The sequence below is a fragment of the Homalodisca vitripennis genome, chromosome 4 (genome assembly GCF_021130785.1).
Source record: "Homalodisca vitripennis isolate AUS2020 chromosome 4, UT_GWSS_2.1, whole genome shotgun sequence".
Classification (NCBI taxonomy): domain Eukaryota; kingdom Metazoa; phylum Arthropoda; class Insecta; order Hemiptera; family Cicadellidae; genus Homalodisca; species Homalodisca vitripennis.
The window spans coordinates 88,085,073-88,106,239 of record NC_060210.1 but is presented as its reverse complement, the minus strand read 5'-3'; the positions used below and the strand labels follow the sequence as shown (position 1 = coordinate 88,106,239).

The window sequence follows — 21,167 nt, the reverse complement described above, 5'->3', positions numbered from 1 at the left end:
ATTACAGTTTAAGGTTCCTAACCCATCAAATGTGGGCATATACTTCCAGAAATAGGTAAAGCTATTTTATTACTCAGGAAGTAAAACACACACAAAAAAAAAAAATAATTTCTTCTACCTTCAAAATGTACTCATCACCTACTTAATAAAGAAAAGTAAGCTAAACATCTATCTAATATTTAGCTATAGAATATACAACCTAAAGAACACATTTACTTTCTACTATAATATTATATTAGTAACAGTCATCATTGAGTATACACTTTCGAATTTGAGTCTAGTTCTGATATTTCTAAACTTAACACATGCAAGGTATTATATGCATGACCTTCACGAAATGAAATTGCCTCTCTTAGATTGTTATCTAATTTTATTTCTACAAATTTCTATGATATTCGTAACATGTTTATAACGAGAAGTAAATGGGTTCTAGTAGATTTTAAAACAATCTTGTAAGATTATCTAAACAATCATTACTGTCCAGGTTGAACTTTCGAACATTACGTTATTCCGCGTGATCTATGCCGCGCTTAATTGCTCAGCGGCTCTGCTGAAACGAACGGAACTGCCTTAGGGTCGGATGGATTGTATATAATGCAAATTTGTCACTCCTAAATCAATATACAGATATTTTATTTTACTTCTTAACCAAAGCTTCATACAATTTTATTTCATGATAGTTACGAGTAGAATAACCACAAGGGACTACTATTTCTTGTCAGAGATTTGTCAAACAGTTATAGGGGCAGGACAGGTATCAAATTCCTATTACTAATTGCAAATACACAGCAAGAGGTAGTTTGATATTGTATTGTTGTATTATTATAAAACGGGCTTTGAATTCACTCAATTTCGAAACCACGGACGGATATGGTGAGATCGAAAGGGTGCAGGGCAGACGCTCTGAATGTTCAAAGTCAAAGATCTTTTATTCAACAAATTTACAAAGCTTACAATATTTCCTACACCCAAGCACCCAAAAGGGCACGTGAGGGTTAGGGTAATATGAATATGGTTAATTTATATGAATCATATTATGGTTCAACTAATCCATACAGTATTGAATTTATAAATAAAATGACATTAAATACGAGTGTATATATATATATATATATATATATATATATATATATATATATATATATATAATATTACTTGTTCTGTTACCTCCCTTTGGAAATTATATTTAGAATTAAATAAAACAGGAAATGAAATTGTATTAATACATTACAGTATGAAGTATAGCAGAATTATTTGAACAAATTTTCATTTAAAAATTATAATGTATATCTTAAAATTTTACATCATACAAGAAATAGCATTTTTTGATACCACACACCAATATCTACTATGAACAAACCAATGATAGCAATTTGCAACCATTTTTTAGATCACCAACAATTGTGAGTGTGAATCAAGAATCATCTGTAACAGAGGTGATGCAATACTCAACAGTGATTTGTAGTAGTCCAGGATAATCCTGCTCAAACACTGAATCCTGTTGTCTCCTAGTATTAACTGTTAAACTTTGTTCAGTTAGGTATGATAAAATTAATCATTTTAACAATGTGCTGTGCTATTATGTATTATTATTAATCATAAATTAATTATTGTGACTGTGTGAAGTGCTAAGGTATATTAGGCTAATGATCTGTGACAACCATTATCTTTTGTCAGGAAACAAATTAATTGTTTATATACAGAAGAATATTTCTAAAATACTACTCATACAAAAGAATAAAAACTTGTCTTGTTGCTTATGTTTCAGTATTTTTAATAAATCACACTTAATCACACATTGGTAACATAAGCTTCTACAGGAATTGCAAATTATTTTGTTTTGATTTCAAGACTAAACTGTTTCGAAGATAATGAAAACAGTTAAGTATATATGAATATAACTATATATTTTGCACAATGAATTAAAATACATTTTAAACATGGTATTAGATTTGGAACTATTCCGTGTTGATAAAAAAGGAAATCCTGAAATAATTAGAGAAAACCAAAGAAAGCGATTTAAAGATGTCACTCTTGTTGACAAAGTTGTTGAAAATGATATCAACTGGAGAGAATTGCGGTATATTTGTGACAAATACAATTCTATAAAAAAATTATGCAGTAAAGAAATTGGAATAAGAATAAAAAACAATGAAGATTCTGATGAAAAGTTAGAAGTTGTAAAGATATTGTCTATTGACAGTTTCAAACCAGAAGTACTCAAATCATCAAGTATTACACAGATAAAAAATTTCAAATATTTCCTGGATAAATCAATGAATGAATATGAAGATAAGATGAACATTTTGGAAAAAGCTCGAAATGAAGCCCTCAAAGAAATTGGCAATATCCTTCATCTCTCAGTACCCATTAGTAACAATGAAGACAATAATGAAACCATATTCACATCAGGTAATGTGAGTATTTATAAAAAGTATTCTCACGTAGACTTGGTTCAGATGATCGAAGGAGTGGATACGGAAGTTGGACCAGAGGTGTCCGGGAAAAGGGGTTATTATCTTAAAGGCCCTTGTGTACTGCTTCAAATGGCCTTGGTACAGTTTGCTCTGCATAAATGGTTTTCAAAAGGGTACCAACCAATCTATACACCTTACTTTATGCGGAAAGAAATCATGCAGGAAGTAGCTCAATTGAGCCAATTCGATGAAGAGCTTTACAGGATTGTTGGGAAATCAGTAAATGGAGAACAAGAAAGTTTAGATCAAGATGAGAAGTATCTGATAGCAACCTCTGAACAACCATTGGCAGCATTACATAGAGGTCAGTGGTTACCAGAAACATCTCTTCCAATACGATATATTGGACAGTCAGCCTGTTTTCGGCAAGAGGTAGGCTCACATGGTAGAGATACAGGCGGTATATTCAGAGTTCACCAATTTGAGAAGATTGAGCAATTTGTACTTACTTCACCCTTTGAGGAGAAATCTTGGGAGATGATGGATGAAATGTTGGATAACTGCAAGGAATTTTATGATCAATTAGGTATTGCATACAGGGTAGTTAATATTGTTTCAGGAGCCCTTAACAATTCTGCCTCAAAGAAGCTTGATCTTGAAGCTTGGTTTCCGGGATCTGGAGCTTTTCGGGAACTTGTCTCCTGCAGCAACTGTCTTGACTACCAATCGAGAAGACTTCTTGTTCGTTATGGACAGACAAAGAAGATGAACGAACCACAAAGCTTTGTACATATGTTGAATGCAACTGCTTGTGCTACAACCCGTGTTATCTGTGCTGTCCTGGAGACCTATCAAATGGATGAAGGCATTGAGATTCCAGGAGTGCTCAAGAAATACTTTCCTCAAGATTATCCTGATGTAATTCCATTCAAAAAGGTATTTCCATTACTGCCAAAAGACAACAAACAGCAGTAAATTTATTATATACACTATATTTTTATTAATCTTGTGGACAAGATTATACTTTTAGTTTTACGTAACTGTCACCATTAAAACTGGAATACAGGTTCCTTATTAAGGCACTAAATATTTTTCTTAATCTGTCCATAATTCTTATAATAAGATCTAACAACAAAAACCAACTGTATAAACATATAGTGAGTAGACCTACATATAAGTTTGAAACTTAATTTTTCATTATAACATTGTACTCAGAAAAGTTATACTTGAGAAAATCTTGTATCTTAAGAATTGTTCTATGTATTAACTAAGAAATTTAAAACATCTGTGTTCAGGTTTAGATAATAATAATTGTTGTTAATTTTCAATATGTAATGCAATTAAACAAAGATTATTGAAATAAATGGGTTTAATTTTTAAATAACATAGGTAAATTATAGTTAAAGGTAATCAATGTATTGTTTCTCCACTTAATTATTTAAATATTGTTATTGCAAAATGGTTTAAAAACTATATACGGTTTTCAATGTAAAAGGTAGATAAGGAGCTATTAAATGGGACTTAAGTGTATCAATAAAACTACATTTATGACAGTAGCTAGAAAATAAGTTCCAATCATACCAAAAGTTTCATTCTACAAAAAATAATTTGGAGATTGGGGCAGTCTCGGATCTGGCCGTTGAAAACCTGTATTGGCAGATACTGATTTGCTATTTATGCATTAAGCATTATTGATTATTGACGTAAATTTAACACTATTGTACATGTTCTTATTTAGTACATTACAAAATACACTTATATAATAGTTGAATGAATTTTTTGTGTCTAATCTGTTTTTTCAATTGATTATAAAAAATAGACCATTTTAAAAAGGTAATTTTCAGTTTTATACAAATTTTTATATTAAAAAACGTCTAAATATACAAAGTTTGTACAAAGGTTTTGTGCAGGGAGATAAAAAAATGTTTAGTATTTTTTCCAATTAGAGTGAATAAAATTTTCTTTTCTTAAGAAAGACACATTAAAAATTATATTACTTCTTAATCTTTTAACTTTAATATGTGTAATTTTTAATATGTTTATAAATCCTACATTTCATTACTAGCCTCAAAAGTAACCTATTGTAGGGCGACATTCACCTCATGTGAAGATGCTATCAAGCCCCGCAGTATAATTTTTAAGACAGGTATTAACAATACTTTTCATCATGATACAATAAAGGACACGGAATATTTCAAACAACTATCTGACATTTTATAATCTAATAATTATTCTTCCATATGTAACACTATTTTAAAATTAATTTTAGTGTTAAAATCACCTGTTTAACCATAGGGATACTAAAACAAATAACAGACTCATACTGATGGGTTTACACATTTAAAAATTGTTTATACAGGAAAAGAGTGTTTACGTAGGGAAAGAATTGGTAAAAAAAGGGAAAATAATGTGTCAGTAACTGAAAATCAGCTGACTTAGCTACTAAGTAAACAATGACTTTCACAGATCTCAAATGTGAAAGTAATGGAAAGTAATCAATTACAAATATAGTTATGAAAAATGCACTATTAAAAGTTAGAACATACATCATCAAACTTAATAACTTAAGTTTTTAACTTAATATATCATTGAAGTATACGTTTTATGACATTCTTTCTCAGCTAAAAATGCATATTTTTGATTAAAAAGGTAATAATTTAATTATTGTTAATTTTTGTATTTGTTGATTCAGCAAAAATTAAATAATTTGGTACCAATATCGTTTATAATAGTAGCTTGAAATAACTTCATATTAATTATATCCAGATTTTTCTATTTTTTAACTCCTAGTACATTAAACCCTTTTAACTAGAAATCCTAAAAGCAAATACAGACTGTCTGATTATAATTGTACTCTTATTTATTTTTTCTTTATACTGAGGTTAGCGTTGTGTCTTAAGTGGGTTCAGACATTATAATTTTTTTATTGTTTTCTTATGAAGAATATATCGGAACCCTTTTATGTCTCAAAAACACTATTAAAATTAGGCTGGAATATTTACACTTTTACGGAGTAACACAGATGCCTTGGACTGGATGTGTTATGTATAACAACAATTATTGAAATGTATATGACTGATAAAGAGTGTTATAGTTATTTACATAATAATTGCATATGTATGCAACATTCCTTTCCAATATTTGATTAGCCTCATAAAAATTTCAACTGCATAGGTAAATGAAGGACAGGAGACCAATTCAATGAATTACTTAGTGGTTATAAGACAGAGGATGAATAATTCTGTCCTCTAGTCCTTTTTTTGAATTAATTTTGCTGCTGTATTCCCTTGTTTCCACAGTCCTTGAATAAGACATTGCCATACTTTGTTATCCCAAAGTAAGTTTTTTTAAAGGAGAGGCCGATCACTTTATAAGCCTTTTCTGCAGGTCCTCATGGGCCACTGGCCTGTGGGAGGATCTTGTCGAACAGAATAAAGGAGAGAGTTAAAAGATTAAGGACAATAGTACTAATAAAAAGTGCAACAGTCACAGATAGGATTTGGACCTGCACTATCTCTTAACTCAGACCCTAAATCCAATGTCTTGGACTGCTTCTCCATCGGTATAAATGCCTTGTTCAATGGTATGTAAAGCCCTTTGAGTGCGAATTCCAGTTTTTTATATCTATCTTTCGTTGGTGTATTATTTTGTGTCTGGTGAAATACTATGTAAGTTCTTTACATGCAGTCTCAGTGCTTGTAATTTGCATGCCTCTAGTTCACTATGGCCATTGTTTCTTAGCTTTCGGTTTCAAAAAATATGTATAACTGGAAGATGGCAAATGTCTGGAAAAATCCTGTTTTCTTTACAATCTATTGTCAAAAACAAACTTCAAACAAAGGAGTGATAGAATGGTTTTATGAATCAATAAGTCAGCTGGCTCATGGAAAGAGAAATTAATTTTGAAAACAGAATATGGATATGCTACTTAGATTCTCACTTGTCACTTTATGTACTTTGTAAACTTTCAAAAAGGGGTCTGACAATAAATGATGTCAAAATGTGTTGATATATTTGTCTTTTTACGCACTAGACTAGTAGTCCAATCATTTTACTGATCAATCTCGGAATGAGAGATAATAAGCTTAATATTATTACATACCTTGCATACACAAGATTATATGAGACAACTTTTAGAACTCCAAAATGAAGGTATATATAAATATTCAGTGTATTATCTCTCATTCTGAGGTTGACTCCTTTTTTAATGCTAAAACTACCGAACTATTAGTATTTTTACGATTCCACTTAACCAGAGAGTTATGTAAAATTCAAATTAGGATACTGTCAAAGTTCTAAAAAAAAATAAATAAATATTTAAGCAGACTACCTTAAGGGCCAATTGTACCAAAACTATGTTTTATCGTATAAAATAATATTCAACTTAAACAATTTTCTTATGTTATTTTTGTAATTACATCGTTTTTTTTTTAAAGTCTCATCCTGAAAGTGTAATTATTTACATCTTTTTTGGTGGGGTAAGAACGACCCAGATCCTTCTAGAAGTAAGTTAAGGATGAGTTACACTTCTACTGATGCCTACTTTAGCAGTAATAGGTTAAATTTTGGTATGGTATGATATTGCTAGTGTTCCATGTGATGATTCCATTGAAGCCATGTAAAATATTTATACTGAATTGGAGACAAAATCATGTTTGGATTGCAATTTCACACCTGCCAATTTCAGTAATAGTATGGGATATTTTGCTAATCATGCCTCAGTTCCAGACGATGTCCCTGTATTATGATTTTTTGTTCTAATTCTAAAGAGTTGTTAAAGTTTTTATGTTGGTAACACATCTCATAACATCTACAGAGCGTAGTGAGATTAATTTTTGTACGAGGTTCTGTGAAATAAATATCACTGTTTAAATGTAAAATGTATTGTTTCTACAATAATTATAATTAATTATTCTATCCATTACCGGGAAACACAGTCTGCTATTGGAGAGCATGTGATATCTGTCGAGAGGCATTCAAACCGAGTAATTTGCTAAGTTAGGTTTTACTCCAAATCCCCAAATCTCACCTCAGAGAGCTAGATTGAATGTTGATGTGTGTGTCAAAGTTCAAGTTCAAGAGATTGCTTAGAAATATAAAAGAGAGCAACAACAGAAGAGGTTGGTTGTAGAGATTAGATTTTCTTCCATTCAATTAATTTACGTTTGTTAGATACTTAATCTCATTTTAGGATTCTGGGTTATTTACCTGATGGGTGACACACAGAATCTATCCTAGAGCAGAGAGATTGAATAAGAGTAATTAATTGAATTTTTTAATTCCAACATCTCCCATAGAGAGCTGTGCACTTTTCATGGGATATATTAACATTGATAACTTTGATGAGGCGTCTAGAAGATCCAGTGTCCTAGAGAAGGAAGTGTCAAAGAGTCTTTATTAACTATTGATCATATGATATAGAATAGGTTTCGTCCATAAATGTCCAAATTAAAATATATAAAACTATCTTAAAACTATAGAAGCGTATTTTGCTTTTCTGACATGTATTACGACTGGTTTATTTTCTTTGAATAAAATTCATCTTAGTTGTATTTTATGTACATCAATGTACTGAAAATTATAATTTCACCACTTTCAACACTTTTAAGTTTAATAAACAAGGGGTGACAATTCTCCATAGGGCCAGCCCACAAATTGTGTGAACAATTTTTTATTGAATCACTGGCTAAAGAGGAATGTCCCCACAGAAGCAAGCCATAGCTCAAATGTGACTCAAAAACCCAAAATATGCTATTCTAAGCTATTCACTTGAAACAATATCTCTTAATTTCCAGATAAGATAACTCACCCTAAAAACATTCTTGTAAACAAAGCTAATATGGGTTTCCTAATTGAAACCCTAATTTTGAATCAATGTGAATGTCTTATAGTTTAATGACTTATTTTATATAGTTTTGACGAATCTATTAAAATTGTTTTAGTTTTTTTTTATGGTTACAAAGAAGGTTATTGGCTGAGAACCAATTTACTGCACTAAAGAGCTGATTTCGAAATCGCCTTTAAAATTGTAATATCTTGGTGCTTGGAAAGTGTTGTGTCATCAGCATAGCAAACAACTGCATCAGCCATAACATTGGATGGAAGATCATTGGCCACAATGAAGAAACATGCTCCAAGGGTTGAGACCTGTGGAACATCCATCTTAGACACAACTTCTGAACTCTTATTGTTGATTTAAACAAACTGTCTTCTGTTATTCAGATAAGATTTTATTATTTATAATGAACAACACTTACTCCATAAAATTCAAATCCCATTTTTTATCACCCACTGCTTTCTGTTTGGTTCCAAAAACACAACATGATATTGCCTCTTACCCTGGCAAAAACTAGTTCATTAAGTGAAAATATTGATTTTTCAATAGTATAAATAAATAAAAAAAATAGAACTGTACTTAATAAAACACCACCACCAAATAGCTCCTTGAGGGCAGTGAGGGAGTGCTAAGGTCCTTTTAATTAACAAAAAAAGTGTCAGTGTTTTTCATTAAAATTCACATTTAACTCTAAAACATAACTATTAAATTAACATTAAAATTTCAGTTAGACAAAATATCAACAAATAAAAAGCTGGTATCACTGAAATACATCAGCTATACATATGACAGTCAAAAATGTGTTTGTTTTCTTTCTTCTCAAATAGGCTGCCTGTCAGTATGTTTTATTTCTTGGAGAATATACAGGGATGCTGAAAAGTGTTGAAACGTTCTAATATCTTCTGTACTCGTAAATATAAAAACATAAAAATTTGTACAGTGACATAGAGCGTAAAAACTTTAGTTTAGTAACAATAGCAACACAAAATTGTTAGTGTGAAATTAAAGAAACTACCAGAATTTTCTGCTGAATTTACAGTCTACTTTTAAAATCTTTGAATCACCACCATTTTGTAACTGTTGAAGCTTTTTAAATGTGATTTGCAGCATACTTCTTTGCTCGACTAGCCCTTTAAACTGATATGCATATCAACATATGCTTAAATTATAACGTTTTCTACTGACTCCTCTTAAACCATTCCCATAGAAGAATAGCAGTACACTGAATACATCTTAAAGTAGTTGTTTGTGTACAATAATCATGTGTAATGTTTTGTAACTTCATCTATATGGTTACAATAAAATGAAGCCATTCTTGAACTTGCTTATAAGATCAGGGTTGAAACTTTCGAGTGTCACCATTTTGTTTTGGATTAACCTTTTGAGGTCTAATTTGTGAAATGATGTTCTACTAATTAATACCCTTAAATGGTATGCACATCGGCATATGCTTACATTTAAGATTTTCCACTGACTCCTTACGGGCCAACCCCCTGAGGTGGTAAAGAGCTAATGATTGCATCAAAAGTTCAATTTTTTGCCCTGCATTCACGAGTAAAGAAGATATTAGATCGTTTCAAGACTTTTCAGCACCCCTGTATAAAATGAGCTACAGTTAAACAATTAATTAAGCACAATTAATTAACATGAAATTAATGTTGAACTGCTTTTATTGCAAACTGTGCAATCATTATTAAGTAGCCAGAGAAATATTAAAGCAGTGAGTTGTGCCACAGAGATAGCAGTTGTTTGTTTACATTAGTAATTGACAGCAAAAAGATAACAGCCAAAGCTCCAGTAGATACCAGATCACACAGGCCAGTAGTGTAGAAAAGTTGGATTTATATTGACCAGCAGAGAAATACCTTCCATTGTTTGTGTTTCTCTTGTTTGTACTTTTGACTTTACAGAACATCTAGAAGATATACAGAAAATGCTTGTAACACATGCAGACTTAATCAAAACATTGAATAACTAGAATTGAACAAATATATTTTCTATGACAATATTACTGTATGAAAATGGCACAATATGACTCAATAATACTGATACAAGAAAATGTGGAAATAAAATGACTTTAGTACTTACTCTGCACAATCTTACAGTTATTTAAATTTTTGTTTTTAAATGTGTCACACTTGATGAAAACTCATTTCAAAATAACTAAACAGACAACCTTTGCTTAAAACTTTATTCAATCTTCTATGCAATAACACAACCTAAAACAACTCTCCAGTAGCAACTAATATGGCATACTATGTATACATTTCACAAGTGTAACTGTGGGTTACTTTTGAGGGAATGAATCTGATTGAGGACACATCACATCGAGTTAAATAAAAATTAAAACATTGAACTGCTGTATTTAAAACAAACACATTGCTTACACAAATACAAACACACACACACACACACACACACATATATACAGGGTGTACATAAAGTCCTGCACGGGTATAATATTTTCTGAACGATAACGGATAAATAAACAAGATTTGGTATATCAATACTACACCTAAAAATCTACTTTTTGAAGGAACTATCAGTTTTCTGTAATATCATGGGAACGTCCTGCAAGGAGTCAGAAGGAAATCTTAAATAGGAGCATAGGTCAATAGGGACATCATTTTAAAGGGCTTATCTAGCAGAGTTTAATGCCGCAAACCGCACTCAAAAAGATTGATCCAGTACAAAATGGCGGCTGTTCAAAGATTTTACTTGGTTACATTTTATTAGTAGCCATAACCCCAGTAAAGCAAAACTGCAACCAAACGAATACTGCAGCTAACTACTACATTATGCTTGTCAGTTGTACAGAAGTGAATTATGACATTAGTTATCCTCAAGGGTTACAAATTTGGTCCTAATATATTGATAACGGGGAAAACCTGATAACAGTATCAATTAGAAATCTCTTATCTTTGGGTCGCAGTTAGGACTTTCCTATTAGTCAGTCTATTCATAGTAGGCTATTCTAGTTTTCTTGTTTTAGTAGTGCTGTCCATCCATTTTATCAGTGCGATTTAGTACAAAAGAGTTTGTCGTATTGCTTGTAGTTCTTCAACTACACTATGTTGCTTGACGAACGTGAACGTATAACACTTCTTATGATGGTTGGTTGGGGAAATAACAGACGATCACACATTTATTTAATGACTACTTTCACGAGAGGCAGCCAATTTCTAGAACAACTGTAGGGAGAACTGTTCAACACTTTATGGAAACAGGAAGTGTTTCCGATCGTCATAGGTCGCTGAGATTTCTAATTGTTACTGTTATCAGGTTTTCCCCGTTATCAATATATTAGGACCAAATTTGTAACCCTTGAGGATAACTAATGTCATAATTCACTTCTGTACAATTGACAAGCATAATGTAGTAGTTAGCTGCAGTATTTGTTTGGTTGCAGTTTTGCTTTACTGGGGTTATGGCTACTAATAAAATGTAACCAAGTAAAATCTTTGAACAGCCGCCATTTTGTACTGGATCAATCTTTTTGAGTGCGGTTTGCGGCATTAAACTCTGCTAGATAGGCCCTTTAAAATGATGTCCATATTGACCTATGCTCCTATTTAAGATTTCCTTCTGACTCCTTGCGGGACGTCCCCATGATATTACAGAAAACTGATAGTTCCTTCAAAAAGTAGACTTTTAGGTGTAGTATTGATGTACCAAATCTTGTTGATTTATCTGTTATCGTTCAGAAAATATTATACCCGTGCAGGACTTTATGTACACCCGTATATATATATATATATATATATACAGGGTGATTCGGTTAGTGTTACCGGCACTTTCTGAGCTGATTGTACTATAAAAAATAAAGAAAAAAGTTCATATAAACATGGGTCCGGAAATGCTTCCTTACTGGGTTATGGCCAATTGAAGATTTCACCAAAAATTGTGTGCAGGAGGTCAAATGATGATTTGCCGCGTGTTTATGAAGAGATATTTATAGGCGAATGCAACTTTTTCTAACGGATTTTTAGATGAGAAATTGAATAAAGTTCATCTCATAGCTGTATCTCATTTAGTTTTTTTGTTATACTACAAAAAACAGAAATAAAATAATTTTGAAAACACTTTTTTAAGGTTTAACGGACAATTATTTTGTTAAATAGGCATTGAAGACCCACATTTTTACAAAGAAACTTGCAGAAAATTTAATTCTGAATAAAATTATGTGCCACACGGCTATTAACAGCGAAGTATTAGTTTCTGGAATTTAATTTTACAACAAACATTCTACCAAGCAAGAAATTCCAAAGCAAAGGAAAACCGCATTTTAATGACATAGAGTAGCCTACACATAAGATTTATTAGGATGCAATTTAAATTAAGTTTTAAATAAATTATTGTTTTTCATCTAAAGCTTATAATACTACGTACCACTTTCATAACAGGTGTTCAAAAATCAGTCCTTGTACTTCAATACACTTAGCAGCTCGCTTTCTGATTAATCGAGTTATCCTCCGCAACGCTGCACGATTGTTTTTGATTTGTGCGGCGGCATCTTCAATTCGATTTATTAACTCTTCACGTGTATTTACTTTTTCCTGGTACACCAGGTTCTTCATCCAACCCCATATACAGAAATCTAATGGAGTTAGATCTGGTGATCTTGGTGGCCAAGTGTGTGGTCCACCGCGACCAATCCATCGCCCGGGAAACTGCTCGTTTAAGTGCATTGTTACATTATGGGAAAAGTGGGCAGGGGCACCATCATGTTGATAAATAATATTGCACCTTGCTGCTAATGGAACATCTTCTAATAATAGTGGTAGTTGTTCTGTAAGGACAAAAGTGAATTCTCGTGATGAATTAATTGCCCGTATTATGGATTCGGCTGTGCAGATACAGGGAAGTCCTGAAAAATTAAGAAACGCAACAAAAGCAATACACAAACGTGCTGCAAAATGTATTGATAATGATGGCCTCATTTTCGAACATCTATTATAAAAAGGTGCGTACGGTTGGCCCAACCTGATTAATTTTGCTTAAAACTAGTAATGTATTATACTGAATAAAATCGATTTTTTGGTACTTATTTCTGCTTTATTTTAGACTTTGATTATATCAATTTTCTCAGAATTAAATTCTCTACAATTAATGTTTGTTGATTTTATGTATTTATTACCAATTTAACAAAGTTATTGTACATCAAACTTAAAAAAACATTGTTTCGTGCCCCAATTTTTTGCATTTAACTCTGAATCCCTCAAAAACTACTACAGGTACAGTTCTGAAACCTATTTTATTAGCTTTATCAGGTAAAAATACATAAGAATCCACGATATTTCTTACTTAATTAACCTTTCCAAAAGTTCAGTATGGCTTTATTTTACTCTTTACCCAGGAATTCAGGCGAAATCTTTCGCTAGCTGTAACTCGCTAACGAAGCGTTTTCGGACCTATGTTTATATAACATTTTTTCATTATTTTTACAATGTGCTGTAGAAGTGGGGGGAGAACTTCATGAATCACCCTGTATATATATATTATATATATTTCACTAATTGAAATAAATTAACAGAAAATTGAGTAGCTTCTATATTTTGTGGGAGTTTATAATCATATCTTCAGAAACAACAGTAAAAATGTATAAGACAAACAATAAACACAGGAAAGGACAATGTAACCATCAAATGTAAATACACAATTAGAAAAACATTGAAACACTCCACTGTAATATCATTTGTGGCACAGATAGAAATTTGGAAAAGTATACATTCATCTTATATTTAAGCCAAATGAGTATTTATATTTTGATGGGCTTGCTCTAGATTTTTTAACTTTAATCTATTTAAGTTTTCTTCAGGGAATAAGGGAAGACTTTATTAATTCCTTTAAGTTAATAACTCTTCAGTTTTGTCTATTTCATGGTCAGCAGCATGTTTGGTCAATGGGTTCTCCTTATCTTTATGAATATATCAAATCTGTGCTCTGTCATTCTGACTCTAAGATGATTAGATGTTTTCCCAATGTACTGATTGTTACAAAATTTCCAATTAATTTGATAAATTACACTCTTAAAGTAACTATGTTTTAGTTTACCAATGATGGATAAGCCAGGTCAGTAGTTTTTGAATTCTCTGGAGTTTTTCATAATTTTGCATATAATATACAATAAACCACATTGTGCTCTTATGAAAATTTTTAGGGCTTTTGAGAAGTTCTATTCCTCCCATCCCCCTTAGTTATACCTCTGATTTTGAAAATCGTGTATCCTATAGTATGAGTTTTGTATTATTTTGTAGACTTGATTGTAGAGTACTAACCTAAATGAAAACCATTTGACAGGCTGAAATTATGCGCAGATTAAGCATTGAAAATATCTGTTTGTCAAGTTGAATTCGGCCGGTTAGAATCAAAATTCTTAGTTATGGTTTTTTGGTCCGTATAGTTGGTTTATACATTTGACTCTAATACACATGTACTAACAGATGATTTGGATTCTGCGTCTGCTGCTTATCACGGCAGTCGCCATACATTTGTCTGTACATGCACCTCACTTCCTGTCTCCTAAAATGACGAACCACTAATAATTCTTTTACCAACTTGTATATTTGAATTTTTTATAGACACAATGTTTACCCACATGTTATGAAGGTTTATCTTCTTCAGAGGATTCTGACTTCTTTTCATTTGCTTTTGTAAGGAGAAATACAATACTAACATTAAAATCTTTGAAGGAACAAGACAAATTATTTGAACAAATTCAAACAATTCATTCTTGAGGTTAAATAGTTATATAACACTGTGTCAAAGCCCCTCACCCAAACTTTAACAGTGTGTAATGCTGCTGAAAAACTCCTCCTCCATGGTGCATAATTTAGGAATGGTCCCAGATGGACAATTTACAAAGCTTTTGTAGTTGTATAATAATTAAATAATACTGATGTTTTATTGTTTGTAGCCTGTTTACTAACATTGTTAGAGAAAAACAAGTCTTTTCCTATTTTATATATACAAAGTGAGGGAACAAGTGACATGTTGATTATGTAAATTTGATAACCAAAATTATTAATTCTTAAATTGAATAAATGTAGAATCAGTATCTAGTTGTTGATAAGATTATCTAGAATATTGTGTTATTCTAGCATAAGTATGCGGTTGTTGTTCCATTGAGCCATCTATGTACTATATATGCTATGAATTGTGAATAGTTGAACTTCAATGTTCATTCACCTTGAGTCTTGAGTATTTAGTGAAGTTTAGTAATATCTTTATTGAACTTTGAATTTAGTAATTGAGTATAAACTTCAGCACAGTATATAATACTTTGTGGTGTTAAACGTTTTAAAGCCAACGCATTGTAAAGTGTTCAGGCATTAAAATATTATCATTCAAACACAATATTCATGCAAAAACTTTATTGCTACAGTAATCATAATATAAGCTACATTGATTATTCATTACACAATAACGTAATTTGAAAATAACTATTCAATCCTCCACCAACTCTGAACAATGTTATAAAATCATACTCATGCTAAAATAAATTATAAAAATAAAACTGATGTACAGGATATTGTTAATATTTATAAAATCATCTACTTTGTAGTAACACTTGAACCATACTGTCATTTTCTTACAAAACATGCTTGATATTAGATATAACACATTTAACTTTAAAATTTACCGATATACTACTAACATAGTTATTTGTCTAAAAATATATAAACTCTAAAAGTAACTAATATTTAGAACCAAACACCTATTCAAGGTACTCAGTTTTGAGACATGTTTGACGATATCTAGCGATCGTGTTCAATTGGTAGATTTTGGATCTGATTTCGCTGAGTGTTTCATATTCTTCAACAAGATCTCGGCCACCACAGATGTCAGTTAGAAATTCAGAAAAACCAGCAAAAGCAAAATCAACCCAGGAGATCTGTAAAACAAGAAATGAGAACTTAATTAGTGTACGAGTCAACAACTTGAGACTGGTCATCTTATTATTACTCCAATGAGAAGCTACTAGTAACTTATTTAGCAATAAAATTGTATTAAACATAAATAATTCTTACAAAAATAAGGCCTAACAGAATGCACTTAGCTCTAGCTCAAAAAAGGTTTTTTTCTTAATTTTTAATAAAATCTCTTTGCCGTTCCACCCTGACTGTTTTTATTAGTGTGTTTGAATTGTATAAAATCATGGAACTCTATATAAATTTTCTTTACTCTTATAAATAAGGGAATATGATAGTACATATAGTTCTTTATTAAAAATATATTTTTACCTTCATTTAGAACTGGCTTCAAGTGAACCAGTATTTTAATCTTCTGATTATGTCACTGCTAATACAAACCATTAGAGGCATTACACTATAACTGATTTTTAGAAAAGTTAAAAACTATTTTTACTTGAACTGTTTATTTATTTTTACTGACTAAATTTAAGAACATATTATTGTAGTAGTCAATTACTATATTAATGTATAATCTTATAAACTAACGGTCAAACATATTAATGTTCACAACATATTATTAGTTTACCCTCATTTGTGCTTGAATATTCAGGACGAAAAGTAAAAACTGTATAAACAAATTTATATTCTTCTCATTACTAAATTTAGTAAATTCATTACTAACTGGCAAAACAAAAAATAATGCTGACTATATAATGTTCTTTTGTAGTGCTACAATCGTGGGTCTCAGAATCCTAAGACAATAAATTATCAACTGGTTAAAAAATTAAGTGTTGTGTTGAAGGGCAAGGCAGCCATACTTCAATATTGAAATGACTTGTCATCATATAAGAGTGACAACTACACAAATGCCAGGGCTTACTTAAACTTCTATTGCCAGCATTAAGTGATTTTTAGTAGTGAGTTGCTAATCTTTTTAAACAGAACAAATTTCCTTCTAAGTAGAAAACAATGTCATCACTGAACATTATCGTTATAATTATACAATAACTATTGGAACGTTATCATTACATTTCCAATTGTGAAAATAATAAACAAACAATAAATGCAATGGTTATTCTTGACTTATTGTAATCTATACAATTTATTACAACAAAAGAATAAATACTGAACCAATCGGCCAATTGGATCAATAAATGATTTTTCATTATTTTCAATCTAGTAAAATAACCTTTGATAGGTCAATTGGTTGATATTTCATACGAGTATTTTATTTAGTATTATATATAAACTGTTAAAATAGTGATACAGATTAAAAAAAGTAAAATCAATAGAGAGAAAGAAGTAAAACCAACTTATTTTCAAAATGTGCACCCATTTCTCACTTTAATGTATTCTCATTAGTTGAAACAAATCTGTCAAATGATGTTAATAACTGTGAACTCGGCCTCACTCATTTCACTGTTTTTAGATGTGACATGTCTGAGTTCTCCAACTATAAGAGTAAGGGGGGAGAAGTACTTGTGACGGTTATGAGCTGCATAATGTGCAAGCAAATTCATCCTACAAATAAGATTATTGAATGCCTCTTCATACTATGTAAAATTGGAACATCCAGAGTTCTTATTGGTTGTTCCTACATTCCTTCTGATAAACTTTCGAGCTGTGCTGTTGGATTTGATTTTCACATCGATTGATAATCTTCATGTTGAGGGTGCCGATGAAGTTCTTGTGGAGGAGGATAGACATCACCCAGCTTTATCATTTACTTTTTTTGCCTCAGTGTTTATCTCTAGTGATAGCCCGGGGGACTTTGTTGATTACCGCAGATGCAATGTTGGTCTTGTTTTAAATGAACTGACACCTAAATTACCCTGTGTTTGAGGACCTTCTGGATGCCGAAGCATCCTTCAACTTATTTTTAGATTTTCTGGGTGCACTAATCCGGAAATACACTCCCCTCAAGAAAACTGCAAATCGTAACTTTCCCTGTTGGTTTGCGAAGGATCTGAAAAGACTAGTGATTCTGAATAAAAAGCTCTATAAACAATACAAACTGACTCTGTCACCCGCATGTCACCCGCAGATAATGACAAATTTAAAATTATAAAGAAGAGACTGCAAGGTTCTTTCAAATACCAGCTACTCTAATTACATAAATAAAGTAGAAGGTCATAAAGTCCTTTAAATCATATGTGAAGAACCTGATGATCACATCCACTTATCCTCCGAATATGAACTTTGATTCAGTAACTGCTACTGAAGTTGATGAAAAGTGCAACCTCTTTGCTAAATACTTTTCATTACTGTTTAATGATGTTGCTGTCTAAGTGCCTGTTTTCTGTTTTGGCCTTAATCATACCATCAATGGCTTTGTGTTCTCTGCGACTGACGTTCAGAAGAAACTCTTGACCCCAACAAGGGAATTTTCCCTCCACCTTAAAGCAAAGTTATGTTGTACCTATTTTCAAGTCTGGAAGCAGGAACAATATTAGAAACTATAAGCCAATTGCTATCAAACCTTGCCTACCTAAAGTATATGAGAGTCTAAACCTGGGTAGTTTGATGTTCCAACTCAACAGCTTCATCTCCTCTGAGCAGCATGGGTTTCTATGGGGCCGCTCATCCCACACTAACCTCATTGTTTTTCAGAATTACGTCATGTCGGCATTTAATGACTCTGCCCAAGTAGACTTCATTTATCTAACTTCAGCAAAGCCTTTGACAAAGTTAACCACCGGTTACTCCTTGCAAAGTTAGAAGGCATTTGTGGATCTTTAATACAATGGCTAAGAAGTTATCTGAGTGATCGAATATTCATTGTGAAGTATGATGAAGGTTTTTCTTATTCTTTTCATGTTCCCTCTTGAGTTCTTCAGGGTTCACATTTGGGCTCTTTGCTGTTCAACATGCTCATAAATGATATATGCCAAGTCATGTCATCTGAATGTCTTCTTTTTGCCGATGATATCAAAATATTTTAAAAAGTAACCTGTTCTTCCTCCTAAGATAGACTACAAACGTCTTTAAATAATACCAACAGCTGGTGTCAGGCAAACGCAATGGAACAATGTTAACACGTCTCTGGTTATGTCCTTCAGTCGCAGTACCTTGTATACCCATACAAATACAGCATAAAGCGAGCAGTTCTCAAAGTACACCACTACAACACCAGAAATGTAAACCTCTACAACCTTCCTGTACATCGTCTGAGGCTTTATGAGCGAAAACCATCATATATGGGAATGAAGCTCCACAATCTCCTACCACCTCACCTGCTGTCCAAAAGAGGAAAGGAACTCAAGATAGCACTACATCAATGGCTTCTAGACCAGCTATTCTACACGCTGGAAGAGTATCTTCAAAAAACCATTTCCTGATGTTAATGTATTTAATGACACTGTTTATAATCTCAAAGATTGTAAATAAAGATATTCTCATTCTCATTCTCAAAGTTATTGATAGGGTCAACGATTTAGTTGTTGTAACTACCCTATCTCTCAGTCCTTATGAGCATCTAGCTCACATATCTGGGAAAGGTTCATCACTCCTTGGATTTGTCTTCCGATCAACTAGAGACCTGCGGAACGTGTGTACTCTGGTCCTTCTTTATAAGACTTTGATACATCCAGTCATGGAATATTGTTGTGTGGTCTGGTTCCTGTATCAGTCCGGGAAAATTGACATGCTGGACAGAATCTAAAGATTCCTCAGACTAGTTGGACTGAGACTTGGCTACCAGTTCGAAGAGGTTCCCATTGGCACCTTGGAGGAGCTTTATTACTGATGTCACGATATGCAGTTCCAGTTTAAGCTGGTGAATGGATACATAGACTGCACATCTTTAATGGTTGCATAGACTTTTCCGTCCCCAGAGGAACAAGATCCAAAGCCTTATTCGTCAGAGGATTCCAAGCCAGGAATTATTCCTTTCATCATGGGATATCCAGATTGGTGAGGTCTGGTGGCGAGGCATCGGCTCATATTGACTTCTGTGGAACTTCAACCACAACCTTTAAGAGAGCCGTCTTCTAGTACCTACAAGGGGTAATGTTTTAGAATTTTTTGCCACATTCCTCTGAGAGTTTGAATGTTCCAGTGTATGCCTTGCTGGGTGCCTCTGAAGGGCCTCACTGATATTTTGTGCTCATGCTTGAGATCTGTATCAGATCCTTGCTATAGTTACCTGTTTGCTACCCGTTTCATAGTCTATCTTACTCTTAGTTTTTCTAATGATTGTTAATGTAAATATCACCTTGTTATTGTTTTCTTATAGTTTATTACTTGTTTTTGCTATTCGCATAGTTTCTTTATCCCTTGTTATTGTTATTCTTATAGTTTATCCCTTTTTTATTGTTATTCTTTTCAATGATTCACATTATTTGTATTATTACTGTAAAGTTAGTGCTAAGTAGAATTAGTGTACTTTTTCTTTTACATGTTGCTTTGTTGGCATTAGTTGTTAAGGCATTGTCATTATTGTTACTATTATTTTTTGTCATTATTGTTGATTACTATTTATCTTTCAATTCGTTAAAATAATGTTTGCTGTTCCTAACTAGCCATATAATATACCATAATATATAAGAAATGAAAACAAAATGGAGAAACCGTTGAAATAAATAAATACAGTTTGTTTCACATATATATATATATATATATATATATATATATATATATATATTTACATATATATGTAAATCTAGATCATATAGTGAAGTGAGAACTACAGTTTTGGGATCAAAGGGATAATGTCACCCAATGTTTTGGCATTCTATGTATAAATCTTACACTAACCTGTTCAGTTGCTAAGAACCCTTTGCATTGTTTTGCATTGTCTTCCAGTGATTGTAGCACATTCAGTATCCGTGTCATGAATTCCTCTTTCCACTTGTTTCTAATATTTGTTGGGACATTACTTAGAAATACGTTTATTTCTAAAACACACAACAACGAGTTATATAAAATTTCAAAGTACAAATTATGGTTTTAAAATGACAAAATTTTGTATTATCTAATACCATTTTTGATAATAATAAATTT

The 21,167-nt window shown here is 32.0% G+C and overlaps 2 protein-coding genes across 3 annotated transcripts in view; one reads left to right on the top strand and one right to left on the bottom strand.

The window, feature by feature from the left end:
- Positions 1 to 1,427: 1,427 nt before the first annotated feature.
- LOC124359717 (serine--tRNA ligase, cytoplasmic-like) lies at positions 1,428 to 3,899 on the top strand. Its single transcript, XM_046812687.1, has one exon. The coding sequence runs from the start codon at positions 1,941 to 1,943 to the stop codon at positions 3,390 to 3,392; it is 1,452 nt and encodes a 483-aa protein (XP_046668643.1). The 5' UTR covers positions 1,428 to 1,940; the 3' UTR covers positions 3,393 to 3,899.
- Positions 3,900 to 15,611: 11,712 nt separating this feature from the next.
- LOC124359716 (spindle pole body component 110-like) overlaps positions 15,612 to 21,167 on the bottom strand; it is a 31,178-nt gene continuing 25,622 nt past the window's right edge. For both annotated transcript variants that reach the window (XM_046812686.1, XM_046812685.1), the window contains exons 4-5: positions 20,922 to 21,061; positions 15,612 to 16,147 (exon numbers count right to left, since the gene is read on the bottom strand). In XM_046812686.1, coding sequence (XP_046668642.1) covers positions 15,971 to 16,147; positions 20,922 to 21,061 — 317 coding nt within the window. In that variant the 3' untranslated portion in view covers positions 15,612 to 15,970. The remainder of the gene's footprint in view (positions 16,148 to 20,921; positions 21,062 to 21,167) is intronic.

Excerpts from the sequence above, each read along its gene's own strand:
- LOC124359717 (XM_046812687.1), top strand. The coding sequence starts at position 1,941 with ATGGTATTAGATTTGGAACTATTCCGTGTTGATAAAAAAGGAAATCCT.